We start from the raw sequence: 14,392 nt of genomic DNA on the forward strand, positions 1-14,392 counted from the left end.
GAAATGTTCTACAGCCTCTGGGGGACAGATGGAGCACTGGGTCCTGGGGCAGCAGAAAGGGGCTCAATATGGTCTCCTAATCCCATCCTCCTCAGGACACTCCAGATGCTGGAGGGGAAGAGTCTCTCCATTTCCTTGGTCAGCTCCTGGCCAAGTGTGATGCCAGAGACACTGCTAGGCCCAGCAGGCCTCCATCCACAGGGGAAGAAAGCTTGAGCTGGGTCCTGGACTTGGCATTCTCAAGGTTTCTCAAGAAAAGACCACCTTTCTCAGCAGCCCTGGCCCTTCTGGAGAGGAATGTGTTGCCCAGTTGTTAAGAACATAGGCCAGGAAGCTGGAATTAAACCCAGGTTCTGACACTCACTGGCTGTGTCAAACTCAGCAGGCAAACCTTTCTTTCCGTATTTATAAAATGGGGGTGATAGTACCTCTCTTCTGGGGCTCTTGGGTAGAGTAGATGAGCAGATGCCTGGCCTGCGGGGACAAAGTTACACCCAAAGAAAGAAGGCTTGGAAAAGTCCCTGATGCTAACCCCACCCCCGAAATTGTCAGTTGCCCCAGGGTGCAGATTTCCTCCTTCGACCTCTCCTACTCCCCACTGGCCCTCCCCAGGCCCAGCTCGATCACTCACCCTGGGGACCCCAGCGCGGGGCACCGTCGGCCCACGGCAGTCATGCTTCCCCCGCTGTCGCAGCCTGCAGCCCCGGGACCTCCTAAGCCCAGCTCTCGCCTTTCTCAGGCCACGGAGCTGCGGAGTTCACAGCCGGACTCCGGGGGCGGAGACTGACCTGTAGACCACGTCCCCCAGACACGCCCCTACGCCCATTGCCGGGCCCAGCTCCACCGCCTACTCCACCAGCAGGGAAAGACACGCCCGCCTCGGACACGCCCCTCCGCCTCCGGTCTCGCTCCGCCTCCTCCCTGTCAGTCAGTGTCGGGAAGGCCGCGCCCCCGAGCACACCCCTTCGCCTCGCCCGCCGGGTTCCAAAGCTCTCTCCCCAGCAACTCTCCGTGAAGCCTGGGTAGGCCACGCCCCCAGACACGCCCTCAACTCCGCCTCGCCTCGCCCCACCCCGCCCCGCCCCGCGCCCGAGAAACTCGGCTTCCCTAGGTAGGAGGGGCCAGGCTCCTGGTGCAGTCTTCCACCTTGAGGTGCCTTGGAACGCCCCAGGACACATCAGGCCGTCTCCCCTACATACAATCCTTGGTCCTCTACGCCCGAATGAGGCCGAGTGTAGGATGGCAGAAGGCAGCCAGGGATGGTGGAAAATATGAGTTTTATTAATCGTAAATATAGCATTCCCATTTACTGAGTGCAGCGTGCTAGCCACTCTGTTGAGATTTTACAGGTATGTTATTCTTGAATCCTCACCACAACCCGACCAAGTAGGTGCTATTGTTATGCCCATTTATCAGATGAGAAACTGAGGCTCCCGGAGAGGAACAGATGTGTCCAGTCATGCAGCCAGTAAGAAGCAGAATCTGGACTGGATTCGCCCTGCCCCTTTACATAATCCTGCTCCTCACTGATCAGGGGTCTAGGCAATCACAGCTCAGAGACAGAGGCTGTGCTTGATGTCTTAGGAAAAAGCTGCTCAAGAAAGTTACCAGAAAAAAAAAAAGAAAGGTCCCAGAACTGGCCCTACAATTACTTTTGCTCAACTGGGTTTTTTTCTTTATTTTGACAGGCACATGTGACTGTCGTGGTTGAGACAAAGGCTCTGAGGATCCAAAACCCGGGGACTCTTGGCTGGGATTGAGGGGTCTCCCAGGGTGTGAAAGACATGGCCTTAGGGTTGAGAAGGTAGTGAGTCCAATTCACGCTACGTAAGTGTGCAGCCTCTGGAGGCAGGCAGATTCCTGCTCAAATCCCAGCTCTGTGTAACCTTGGCTGAGTCTCAGTTTCCCAATCTGTAAATGGGGCTAACAGTTGAATCTTTGTTTTTTGTTTGTTTGTTTTCTTTTTGATACAGAGTCTTCCTTTGTTGCCCAGCTGGAGTTCAGTGGTGTGAACTGAAGGCGGAGGTTGGCAAACTGCAACCTCCACCTCCCAGGTTCAAGAAATTCTCGCGTCAGCCTCCCGAGTAACTGGGATTACAGGCATGCACCACCATGCTCTGCTAGTTTTTGTATTTTTAGTAGAGACGGGGTTTTACCATGTTGGCCAGGCTGGTCTCAAACTCCTGACCTCAAGTGATCTGCCTGCCTTAGCCTCCCAAAGTTCGGGGATTACAGGTGTGAGTCACTGCACCTGGCCTTCATGACTGAATCTTTTACGGAGCTTTCAGCGAGATATTTGTTTTGATAAAAACCAGTAAAAATGCTTACTAAATGGGAGGTATTGTCCTATTATCACAATTTGTATTTTTGCCTGAACTCAACTCACCCTATAACCAGCTTAAGCTGATGAATGGTCTTCTAGACTAGGTGGAGGTATTGTCCAGAAGAAATAATGGTTGCCATTTGGGTGAGGGGGTCCAGGGTAGGGGTCTGGTGACTGGGTTTTGGACCCAGCCAGCAGCTAAGGGCCCATGCTAGATGCTGACAGGGGTTTTGAAAGCAGGGGGTCTCGGTTCACATGGTGGCTTTGTCATTAGTAAATGTGCACACTGACTGAGGCGGATGACGTCACCTTCTGAATTTCAGCTTCCTCGTCTATCCCATGAACACGATAAGAGTTTCTCCTTGCCAGCTTTCTTTTGCTGATTACAAGTGAAGGGTTTTACAGGCACAGTGCCTGTTCTACAGTAAGCACCTGATCACTGTGTAGGGGTTTTTTTTGTTTTGTTGTTTTTGTTTTTTTGTTTGTTTGAGACAGACTTTCACTCTGTCACCAGGCTGGAGTGCAATGGCCTGATCGTGGCTCACTGCAACTGCCACCTCCCGGGTTCAAGTGATTCTGCCTCAGCCTCCCAAGTAGCTGGGACACCACGCCCAACTAATTTTTGTATTTTTAGTAGAGATGGGGTTTCACCATGTTGGCCAGGATGGTCTCTATCTCTTGACCTCATGTTTGGCCTGCAGCAGCCTCCCAAAGTGCTGGGATTACAGGTGTGAGCCATTGCACCCAGCCTTCTTTTTAACCCAGATGTGTACTGGGTTAAAAAGAAAACATCCCTGCAAGTCCTGCTGTCACCAGCCCCTGGGCACCTACCTTTCTGAGTGCATGTCCCTGGGAGGTCTCTCCTCTTCTATGTCTGCTGTGGGGACCTCAGGCTTTCCAACGGGGTCTGCCTCCACTGCTGAAGGGTTGGGTTCCATTGCTGGGGTGTCCTCCAGGGGACCATTGGCCTCCACCACCACCTCCTTGGCTGCCTCCAAGCCTGGGGGGTCGGGCAGACCTCGGGGTACCAGGTTGGGCTTGGGGCCCACCTCCTGGGTCTGCTGGGCAGCCTGTGAGTTCTGTGCTTTCTTGCTGCTGGGGCGAGGCATGGTGCCCATGTGGCTGTACATGTCAGTGGAGCGGGCATAGGCTGGGGGACTCTTGGGCACCGTCATCATGTCATCCTGCGTGGCTTCAAAGGTGTCAGGCTCCAAATGGGACTGCCTACTGATGGGAGCTGAGGACCGTCTCAGAGTGAAGGACCGAGGGAGGTTGGAGAGACTCCCAAAGCCCTTGAACTTGAAGAACTCTAGCAGAGGGGAAGGGAAGGAAAAGGAGTTAATGACAATGTTAACATCAATAATAATAATGAAAAACTCCTGCAGTTTCACTCAGTGAGGGGCTAAAGAGGGCTAGGGGCTTTCTGGACACCCCTTCTAATTGTCAGCACACCCCCAGAAGTGGTATAAGATGGTAGCTTTGGAGTCACATAGCTCTGGACTTGAATTCCTGCTCTTTCACATCCTAGCTGTATGACCTTAGACAGGTCACTTGACCCCTCTAAGCTAAGCCTCATTCTCCGCATCAGTAAAATAGAGATTCTAGCATCTACCCCCTAGGGAAATGTGAGGATTAAAGAAAAGCCTAGGCCAGGAGCAGTGGCTCACACCTGTAATCTCAGTATTTTGGGAGACTGAGGCGGGTGGATCATCTGAGGTCAAGAGTTTGAGACCAGCCTGGCCAACATGGTGAAACCCTATCTCTACTAAAAATACAAAAAATTAGCTGGGCATGGTGGCAGGTGCTTGTAATCCCAGCTACACAGGAGACTGAGGCAGGAGAATCCTTGAACTCAGAAGGCGGAGGTTGCAGTAAGCTGTGATCACACCACTACACTCCAGCCTGAGCAATAAGAACAGACTCCAACTTAAATAATAATAATAATAATAATATGGACTAGTGTGATATCTTAGAAAAATAATAATAACAATAATAGGCTGGGCGCCGTGGTTCACGCCTGTAATCCCAGCACTTTGGGAGGCCAAGGTGGGTGGATCATGAGGTCAAGAGATCAAGACCATCCTGGCCAATATGGTGAAACCCCATCTCGGGTTTATATATTTATATATATTTACATATTATATAACATATAATATATATATGTTATTATATAATAATAATAATAAATAATTAAGGCCTGGCACGATGGCTCACACCTGTAATCCCAGCATTTTGGGAGGCCAAGGCAGGTGGATCACCTGAGGTCAGGAGTTTGAAACCAGCCTGGTCAACATGGTGAAACTCTGTCTCTACTAAAAACACAAAAATTAGCTGGGAGTCATGGTGCACGCCTGTAATCCAAGCTACGTGGGAGGCTGAGGCAGGAGAATTCCTTGAACCTTGGAGGTGGAGGTTGCAGTGAGCTGAGATTGTGCCATTGCATTCCAGCCTGGGTTACAAGAGTGAGACTCCATATCAAAAATAAAAAAAAAATATTAACAGCCGGATTAGCTGGGCATGCTAGTGTGTGCCTGTAATCCCAGCTACTTGGGAGGTGAGGCAGGAGGATAGCTTAAGCCCCCAAATTCAAGGTTGCGGTGCACTATGATGGCACCACTGCACTCCAACCTGAGTAACAGAGCAAGAGCCTGTCTCTAATAGTAATGCTTATTTATGGCTGGGCATAGTGGCTCACGCCTGTAATCCAAGCACTTTGGAGGTCAAGGCAGGCGTAACACCTGAGGTCGAGAGTTCAAGACCAGCCTGACCAACATGGTGAAACCCTGTCTCAAAAAAAAAAAATGCTTATTTATTTATTATTTTTTCTTTTGAGACAGAGTCTTACTCTGTCACCCAGGCTAGAGTGCAATATCATGATTTTAGCTCACTGCAATCTCTGGCCCCCAAGTTCAAGCGATTCTCCAGCTGCAGCCTCCGGAGTAGCTGGGATTACAGGCGTGCGCCACCATGCCCAGCTGATTTTTATACTTTTAGTAGAGATATGGTTTCACCATTTTGGCCAGGCTGGTCTCCAACTCCTGACCTCAAGGGATCCACCCGCCTCGGCCTCCCAAAGTGTTGGGATTACAGGGGTGAGCCACTAATAACAACAATAATTTAAAAATTTCTATAAATGGGGCCGGGCGCGGTGGCTCAAGCCTGTAATCCCAGCACTTTGGGAGGCCGAGGCGGGTGGATCACGAGGTCAAGAGATCGAGACCATCCTGGTCAACATGGTGAAACCCCGTCTCTACTAAAAAAATACAAAAAATTAGCTGGGCATGGTGGTGCGTGCCTGTAATCCCAGCGACTCAGGAGGCTGAGGCAGGAGAATTGCCTGAACCCAGGAGGCGGAGGTTGCGGTGAGCCGAGATCGCGCCATTGCACTCCAGCCTGGGTAACAAGAGCGAAACTCCATCTCAAAAATAAATAAATAAATAAATAAAAATAAAAATAAAAATTTCTAAAAATGATTCTGCATCTGCCAAACATGTGCTGCATGAATTCTCAACATAACTTAGTGACACAGTTTAATCTCCCATTTTCCAGATGAAAAAATTGAGATTCAGAGCGGTGTAATGAACTGAGGTCATGCTGCTGGTAGGTGGAGCAGGTATTCGTGTTTTGTGGTTATGTGGTTGGGGGTGTTCCAGCCAGCCTCTGTGAACCTGGGGCGGGGGTGGAATGAGGAGGGGGTTGTTGTGAGCCTGAGGGTCGCAATGTCTGTGTTTCTCTCCTTCCTGTCAGCTGAGCCCAGCTCCTGACTCGAGGCACGGCTGAGGTGATACCATCTCCTGGTTTCCGTGGGGGTGCATGTGAGTTCCCTGCCCCCTGCCCCCAGCTGTGGGACCGTTCCTTCTCACCACCACCAACTGACTTCCCCACAGCCTCCAGATGAGCAAAAAGGAAGAACTCTGGCATTTCCCACTTCCTCAGCATCCTCCGCCTCTTCAGCTGCTCACACCAGCTCTGGGATGCAGGTAGGATGCCCCCAGTTGAGAAGGGAGGAAACTGAGGCCCAGGGATGGGGGGGGGACTTGCCCAGAGTCATACAGCAAGGCCACAGCTGAGCCTGGACTCAGGCCCAGGGCTCAGCACAGCTGGGTCAGTGCTCAGGGGCTTTCTTTAGCCCTGCCGGCCCCACTTGGTTGTCGCCTTGGCCTCCTGAGAAACGTGGTCAGCAAATGCGGCCACTCTGCATGTGGTGGGGGTGGAAATTTCGTCAGCGGCCAGAGGGAGGACCTTCAACTGCCTTCTTTCTCAGCACCACTGGTTTTGCCTCCTAGGCACTATGCATTTGGAGGAGATAGTTGGGGGCAGGAGGGAAACTGAGGCCCAGACTCCAGGGACTGGGATTGGGCCTGTTCAATAGCCTGTGACCTCAGGCAAGTCTCCAGGCCTCAGCATTGCCCTCTGTGAAATGCGCTCACAATCTCTGCCCTTGACACCAGCTGTCTTCTACCCTCGTGGGGTCAGATCAAAGGAATCAGTGGACAGAATTTGCTGAAACTGGGAGGGCCAGACACAGGAAAACAGAGCAGTGGGCGAGTGTGGCCCTCACCCTGAAGCCTGGTTCTAGTAGCTCTGGGCTCTTCCCCACCCAAGGGTTGGGTCCCAGGCGCACCGCTGTTGGGAATGTGGGACAGCTTCCCATGACACCCCCATCCCCTGCCACCCCAGTAACTCCCCACCTGTGAGCCCAGGCCCGGGGGCAGGGGGATGGAGTGTTTGAGGACCTCCCCCACCCAGCTATGAGGTCAGAGACAGCTAGAGACACAGTGGACTACAGAGATTCAGAGACGCGGTGGGGAGACAAAGAGACAGAGACAAGAGAAGCTCAGAGATGGAGCACGAAGTCAGTCAGAGAGAGAGACAGATGCTGGGCCAGAGTGACAGCTGGAGAGCCACGGGGATGCCCAGAAGCAGAGACGGTCTGCAGAGAGACAGAGGCGGACAAAGAGAAACAGAAACAAGGCCGGCACAAGAGGATCGCATGAGCCCAAGAGATCAAGACCAGCCTGGGCAATAAAGTGAGACTCCCCCAGTCTCTAAAACAAAATAATAATTATTATTATCTTATTTTATTTATTTACTTATTTTTTGAGATGCAGTCTTACTCTGCTGCCCAGGCTGGAGTGCAGTGGTGCGATCTCAGCTCACTGCAACCTCTACCTCAAGGGTTCAAGCATTTCTTCTGCCTCAGCTTCCTGAGTAGCTGGGATTACAGGTGTGTGTCACCACGCCTGGCTAATTTTTTGTATTTTTAGTAGGGACAGGGTTTCACCATGTTAACTAGGCTGGTCTTGAACTCCTGACTTCAGGTGATCCACCTGCCTAGCCTCCCAAAGTGCCGGGATTATGGGCGTGAGCCACCACTCCCAGCCCAAAAAAAAAAAAAAAAAAATTAATTGTGCCTGTAGTCCTAGCTACTTGGGAGGCTGAGGTGGAAGGATCACTTGCTCCTGGGAGGTCAAGCCTGCAGTGAGCCGAGATTCTGCCACTGCACTCCAGCCTGGGTGACAGAGAGACACCCTGGCATCCAAAAGTAAAAAAGAAACTGGGAGGGCAGATACAGGAAAACAGAGCAGTGGGCGAGTGTGGCCCCACAGAAATGAGACAGTGATGAAGAAACAGATGCAGAGAGAGGCCCAGAGGAGAGCGAGGGATGGAGGACAGCGCAGATGGCACCCCGCACTCACTGAACTTTTTGCTGGCCTTCTTGGTCCCCTCCGTCATCCTGGCAAGTCGTGTGAAGCCCTTGGCCAGCTTGCAAGTGGCTGCTGGAGGCTCTGGACGGCAGGGTTGAGGTGCCTCCCCCACCTCCCCTTCCCCTTTCTCTCGCCCTCTCACTAGCTTCCTCTGTGTATTTTTAAACCAGTGAAACTCCCACAGCCCCACCCTCCCCACCCTCCCCACCCTCTCTGCAGGGGGCGGGGGCTGGGGCCTCCCCTAGCCCTGGCCGCTGTGGGCCGCCTCCTCGGGCTCAGCAGCAGGACACAGGGCAGACTGCAAGCCCTTGGGACCTGGAGGGTCTAAGGAGCAAGCCACAGATTCTGGGAATGGAGCCCAGTGGGCTGGGGGCCGCCGGGGACCTGCCAACAGCTGTCAGGGGGCCTAGCGGTCAGGCTGGGAAGGTGAGGGGAGTCAGGCCTGTGTGCAGGGCAGTTGCTTCTTAGCCTCCATACCCAGGAGGGGGACCGGCAGCCGCAGATCGGGGAGTGCTGTGGTCGGGCCTGTGGACTCTGGGCCACCCAAATCCAAGTTCCGCTTTTGGCTGGCCATTTTGCTACAGTGCAAATGTCCTCCCTGTGATCAGGGGGTACTGGCAGTGCCCACTTCTCAGGGTTCAGCAATTGGTACAGGGCCTGGCACAGAATCGGTGCCTGCCAAAGCACGGTCACCCTTTCCAAGCTCACAGGGAGATGTCATCATGTGGTCCACTGCACCCATGGACAGAGATGGTGAAACTGAGGCACAGAGAGGCAGAGGGATTCCCCCAGGCAGCACAGCTGGTTGCTGGCCCAGACTGGGTCACAATGCTCCCTTCTAGGCCCCTTAACCCACCGGCTGGTTCCTTCCCACCCTACAAACTTCCCGTGTGCACGTTCAGGTGGGTAGGGCCCAGATGAGGAAATGCAACCTCCCCCTGAGGGTCACTCTGGACATCTGCAGAGGGTGTCAGCAGCTGCTGGGGCTGGGGCGGGGCCTAAGCCTCAGTGACCTGATTTCTAGAATGGGGAGAAGTGTGAGGTAGGCAGCCAACCTCAGGGGTTCAGCGTTTTATCCTGGACCCCAGGCTGACAACCCAGGCTGGGAGAGGAGTCCACTGCCATCTGGTAGGGCACTTCCTGCGTCTTCCACTAATAGAAACAGGCCCGGAGTGGGTACGGTGGCTCACGCCTGTAAACCCAGCACTTTGGGAAGCCAAGTCGGGTGAATCACCTGAGGTCAGGGGTTCGAAAGCAGCCTGGTCAACATAGTGAAACCTGGTCTCTACTAAAAATATATTTTTTAAAAAAATTAGCTGGTTGTGGTGGCATGCACCTGTATTCTTAGCTATTCAGAAGACTGAGGGAGGAGAATCACTTGAACCCAGGAGGCAGAGGTTGCAGGGAGCTGAGATCTTGCCACTGCACTCCAGCCTGGGCAACAGAGCAAGACTCTGCCTCAAAAAAAAAAAAAAGCAGAGGCAGAGACTGAACAGGCAACCTAGTGTCCTAACTCCCTGGCTGGTGCCCGTAGCAGAAAACAGAGGGTAGGTCCCAGGCTTCCCTCCCAGGAGGCGGTTGCAGCGGGACTTGGGTTAGCTGCCAAGGCTGTGCTGCTTCCCAGCAGGCCAGGCCTGCTCCCGACTTGCTGTGTGATCCCACACAACTCACTTTCCCTCTCTGGGCCAGTTTTGTCATCTGTGAAATGGAGCCACAGCAGCCCCCACTTACTGGGGTTGTTGTGAGGATGAGAGGGGCAAACACTGGTCCAGGCCAGCACACGTGGGCCTCCGTGAGCCCTGGCTGGGGTTGCTGAGAGATGGGCACAGATAAGGGGGAGACTGGCACAGGAAAGGGAATCCTGGCAGGCAGGCACCAGGCGGGAGACCTGGGAATCCCCGCCACAGAGATGCTGTGTTGCTGCGGCAGAGGCACCGCATCAGTGCTGGGGCCGGTCCTGCTCTTGGCCGGGGAGCCAAGGCAGTTTCTGGCACCCCTAGGAGAATGAATAGGGCTCAGTGTGGCGGCTCCGATGAGCTCAGAGCCCCTTTTGTGCTGGCTGGAGTGGCCGTTAGGAGTGCGGCTGGGGACCTGCCGGTGGGTGGCTGTCCTGCGGGTGCTCTTCAGCTTGCACTGGAGGGCAGGGCAGTGGGCCCGCCCGAGTTCCCCAGCCCTGAGCGCCGGAGCACTTTCCTGCCTCCAGGCCTTCGCTCAGGCTGGCCCCACACCACCAGGAATGTCCTCTGCCCTCCCGCCCCAGTCTTTTACATCCTTTATGTCCCTCCAGGCTGGCTTGAGCTATGTTGCCCCCCAGGATCCCTGAACTCATTTCTTTTTTCTTTTCTTTCTTTCTTTTTTTTTTTTTTTTTGAGACGGAGTTTCACTCTCGTTACCCAGGCTGGAGTGCAATGGCGCGATCTCGGCTCACCGCAACCTCCGCCTCCTGGGTTCAGGCAATTCTCCTGCCTCAGCCTCCTGAGTAGCTGGGACTACAGGCACGTGCCACCATGCCCAGCTAATTTTTTGTATTTTTAGTAGAGATGGGGTTTCACCATGTTGACCAGGATGGTCTCGATCTCTTGACCTCGTGATCCACACGCCTCGGCCTCCCAAAGTGCTGGGATTACAGGCTTGAGCCACCGTGCCCGGCTCCTTTTTTTTTTTTTTTAAGATGGGGTTTCACCATGATGGCCAGGCTGGCCTTGAACTCCTGACCTCAGGTGATCCACCCACCTCGGTCTCCCAAAGTGCTAAGATTACAGGTGTGAGCCACCGCACCCGGCCCTTTCTTTCTTTTTTTTATTGAGACAGAGTCTTGCTCTGTCACCCAGGCTAGAGTTCAGTGGCACAGTCTTAGCACTGCAACCTCTGCCTCCTGGGTTCAAGCAATTCTCCTGCCTCAGCCTCCCAAGTAGCTGTTACAGACCCATGCCACCACACCCAGCTAATTTTTAAAAATTTATTTATTTATTTATTTAGTTGTGTTTATTTATTTTTTGAGATGGAGTCTCACTCTGTCACCCAGGCTGGAGTGTAGTGGCATGATCTTGGCTCACTGCAACTTCCGCCTCCCGGGTTCAAACAATTCTCTGCCTCAGAACTCCCGAGTAGCTGGGATTACAGGCACTGGCCACCACGGGCAGCTAATGTTTTTGTATTTTTAGTGGAGATGGGGTTTCACCATCATGGCCAGGTGGGTCTTGAACTCCTGACCTCAGGATCCACCTACCTCGGCCTCCCAAAGTGCTGGGATTACAGGCATGAGCCACTGTACCTGGCCTTTACATTTTTTTTAGTAGAGACAGGGTTTCACCATGTTGGCCAGGCTGGTCTCCAACTCCTGACCTCAGGTGATCTGCCCACCTCAGCCTCCCAAAGTGCTGGGATTACAGGCATGAGCCACCATTCCCAGCCCCCTGCTCTCACTTCTGTCCCCTACCCTTGCCCCTCTTCCTCAGCCTGTGACTCAGGCAGGGACAGTGTGGAGGTCTGACGGCGAGGAGAGAGAAGACAGTCTCATGGACAGGGTAGGTACTACCAAGAATTGGAGAACTTAAACTTCATAGTCAAAGGCATCAGGCCCATGCAATCCTGGGTTCAATCCCTACCTCCATGACCTTGGCAAGTCATGTCACCTCTCGAAGCCTCTTTTTTTTTTTCCCATCAGTAAAACAGGATAAATATAACATCCCTCACATGCTCTCATGGCACTGAAATGAAATATTTATACCAAGACTATCATTTTGGCTTAATTCCCTTGTGTGTTTATTTTTGTGCTCCAAACAGACCTAAAGCCTTCTGAGAGAGTTCAGTGCCTTACCCATCCACATCAGCCCCCTTCTGAGTGAGGACCGTATCATGGGTGCTCCATAGATGCTTCTCTTCTCCCTCCGTTGATCTGGCACTGGGGACAGTGTGGGATGATGGCAAGTGACCCTGGGCTTTGAGAGTAGAGACCTGCCTTTCAATCACCGCTTCACAGCTCCCTGGCTGTGTACCTTGGGGCAGGCAACACCAGTCTGGGCCTCAGTTTTCTCTTTTGTAACTTGGATCTAATAATAGCAACCCCTAACAGGGATGCTGGCGAGTTTCAGGGAGACAATGCAAGCCAAACCCGGGCCAGGCACTGAGTCAGTGCCTGGCTAGTGTGGGCAGAACTGTGATTTATTTTATTTTTTTGAGACAGAGTCTCACTCTGTTGCCTGGGCTGGAGTGCAGTGGCGCAATTTTGGCTCACTGCAGCCCCTGCCTCCCAGGTTCCAATGATTCTCCTGCCTCAGTCTCCCAAATAGCTGGGATTGCAGGTGTGCACCACCATGCCTGGCTAATTTTTCTAATTTTAGTAGAGATGGGGTATTGCCATGTTGGCCAGGCTGGTCTTGAACTCCTGACCTTAGGTGATTTACCTGCCTCATCCTCCAAAAGTGCTGGGATTACAGGTGTGAGCCACGACACCCAGCCAACTTCTGTGATTTTAGAGGGCTGTGGGTATCACATGGCTGTTCTCTGTCCTGTGCCCCCGCTATCCAGTTGCCCCACTGTCTCTTCAGATGTACCAGCAGCCAGAAGCAGCCCAATCCATGAAACCATTTTCTCCTTCCCTCCTATGCCTCCCGTCTGTCCCTGCTCAGGGGAAAACAGGGGGTCCAGGCCGGGGCGAGACAGCTGTCCAGCGCCTCCCTTTCCTGCGCTGCCCTCACCTTCTCTGTTAAATGGCAGTAGGGGGCCGGGCGCGGTGGCTCACGCCTGTAATCCCAGCACTTTGGGAGGCCGAGGCGGGTGGATCACGAGGTCAAGAGATCGAGACCATCCTGGTCAACATGGTGAAACCTCGTCTCTACTAAAAATACAAAAAATTAGCTGGGCATGGTGGCACGTGCCTGTAATCCCAGTTACTCAGGAGGCTGAGGCAGGAGAATTGCCTGAACCCAGGAGGCGGAGGTTGCGGTGAGCCGAGATCACGCCATTGCACTCCAGCCTGGGTAACAAGAGCGAAACTCCGTCTCAAAAAAAAAAAATAAATAAATAAATAGCAGTAGGACCAGTGGCTCTCTCAGGCAGACATCTACTAAGGACTGGCCACTTGCCCAGCCTTGTGCCACCTTAGCCGATCCATGGGAAGTAGGAAACATTTCAAGTCAGTGAGAAATCACTCACTTCTCACTTCCACCTGGGTTTTGGCAGCTTGGTGATCTGGGGCGCCAGACCCGGGCAGCCTGGGCAGACAGGCAGCCTTCTGATGGGCTTCCGGCCTCTCCTGCCTCCGTTGCCTACCTGCATCCCACAGTGGGGACTGAGGGCCTGAGGCCCCAAGGGGAAGTGACGGGCGGATGTTGGGGTTCAGACCGGGGATGGTGGGGTGTAGGTGACAGCTCCACCGGAACTTCTGCTAGGGCCTCTGCCCACAGGATGTGACTTAGGGAAGGCTCGTGGGAAACGGCAGGGCCTGGCCTGAGCTGTAGTCGGATAGTGGAGGCCACACAAGCCCACCGCAGAGTCCTGCCCACCATAATACTGTCCCTACCGGTGGCTCCACCCATGGGCCTGATGGGCGGGACCCTGAGATGGTGAAGTGTTGGGGTTTGTACCAGACTGACCTGGTTCAAATACCAATATGGTCACTGGACAGCTGTCTGACCCAGGCCAAGTGACGTCACCTCTGAGTCTCAGTATCCTGATGTGTACAATGAAGGTGACAATAGTACTCAGGGTTGAGTGACAATTGAGATAATTCCCATAAAGTGCTAAGTGTAGGGCTTGGACCATTTATTTTCCCTCAATAAGTTGTCATTACCAAGATTGTTCTGTTCTCCCTCTTCATCCTTCCCACCTCCAATTTAGCTAACAGCCTCCTACTTTTAATAAATAGTGTACCTGTGAAGCCCACTGCACACTGCTCCCTGCCTGAACCCCTCTGTGGCTCCACACTGCCCTCAGGAAAGGGCTCCTTCCTCCTCAGCCTGACCCTTAGACCCTTCCCTGATAGTGCCCTTCCCTAGAACAGGACCTCTTGTGACATCAAGGTCACTAAAGCCATTCCTGCCTCCTCCTAGGAGGCTCTGAGGCTAAGCAGTGTGGGGTAAGAGCTGGGAGCCACACCGAGGGCTTATTGCAGGAAGAGAGGGTACTGAGGGTATGGGGGAGTGCAGAATCAGCGTAGCATCGCCCTGACTGCAGGCAGGCTTGGGGGAGACAGTAGAGATCTGCACGGCCACTGCCTGTGGGGCGGGATGTGAACTGGAAACAGCCTCAGAGGTCACTTTCAGGTTCTTCCGGGACAGACAGAGCCCAGACAGGGGGGCCAGGTCTCAAGATCCACCAGCAGAGGGCTGGAGAGGAGGGGGCAGACTGCAGCCGGGCA

The 14,392-nt window shown here is 53.4% G+C and overlaps 1 protein-coding gene and 1 long non-coding RNA gene across 3 annotated transcripts in view; one reads left to right on the plus strand and one right to left on the minus strand.

Moving 5' to 3' along the window:
- SH2D3C (SH2 domain containing 3C) overlaps positions 1-8,368 on the minus strand; it is a 41,734-nt gene extending 33,366 nt beyond the window's left edge. The window contains exons 1-2 of one of the 2 annotated variants that reach the window (XM_032257337.1): positions 8,023-8,368; positions 3,155-3,632 (exon numbers count right to left, since the gene is read on the minus strand). In XM_032257337.1, the coding sequence (XP_032113228.1) occupies positions 3,155-3,632; positions 8,023-8,059 (515 nt within the window). In that variant the 5' untranslated portion in view covers positions 8,060-8,368. Of the gene's footprint in view, positions 1-631; positions 992-3,154; positions 3,633-8,022 lie in introns of those variants that run through there. The other variant, XM_032257342.1, reaches the window with a different exon arrangement.
- Positions 1-12,748, plus strand: part of LOC116535888 — a 28,680-nt gene extending 15,932 nt beyond the window's left edge. Inside the window, exons 2-4 of the long non-coding RNA XR_004262383.1 lie at positions 5,873-5,936; positions 6,211-6,303; positions 12,582-12,748. This is a non-coding gene — a long non-coding RNA (uncharacterized LOC116535888). The remainder of the gene's footprint in view (positions 1-5,872; positions 5,937-6,210; positions 6,304-12,581) is intronic.
- Positions 12,749-14,392: the final 1,644 nt, after the last annotated feature.

Source organism: Sapajus apella, unplaced genomic scaffold (genome assembly GCF_009761245.1).
Source record: "Sapajus apella isolate SASKATOON/1434 unplaced genomic scaffold, GSC_monkey_1.0 scaffold97, whole genome shotgun sequence".
Lineage (NCBI taxonomy): Eukaryota > Metazoa > Chordata > Mammalia > Primates > Cebidae > Sapajus > Sapajus apella.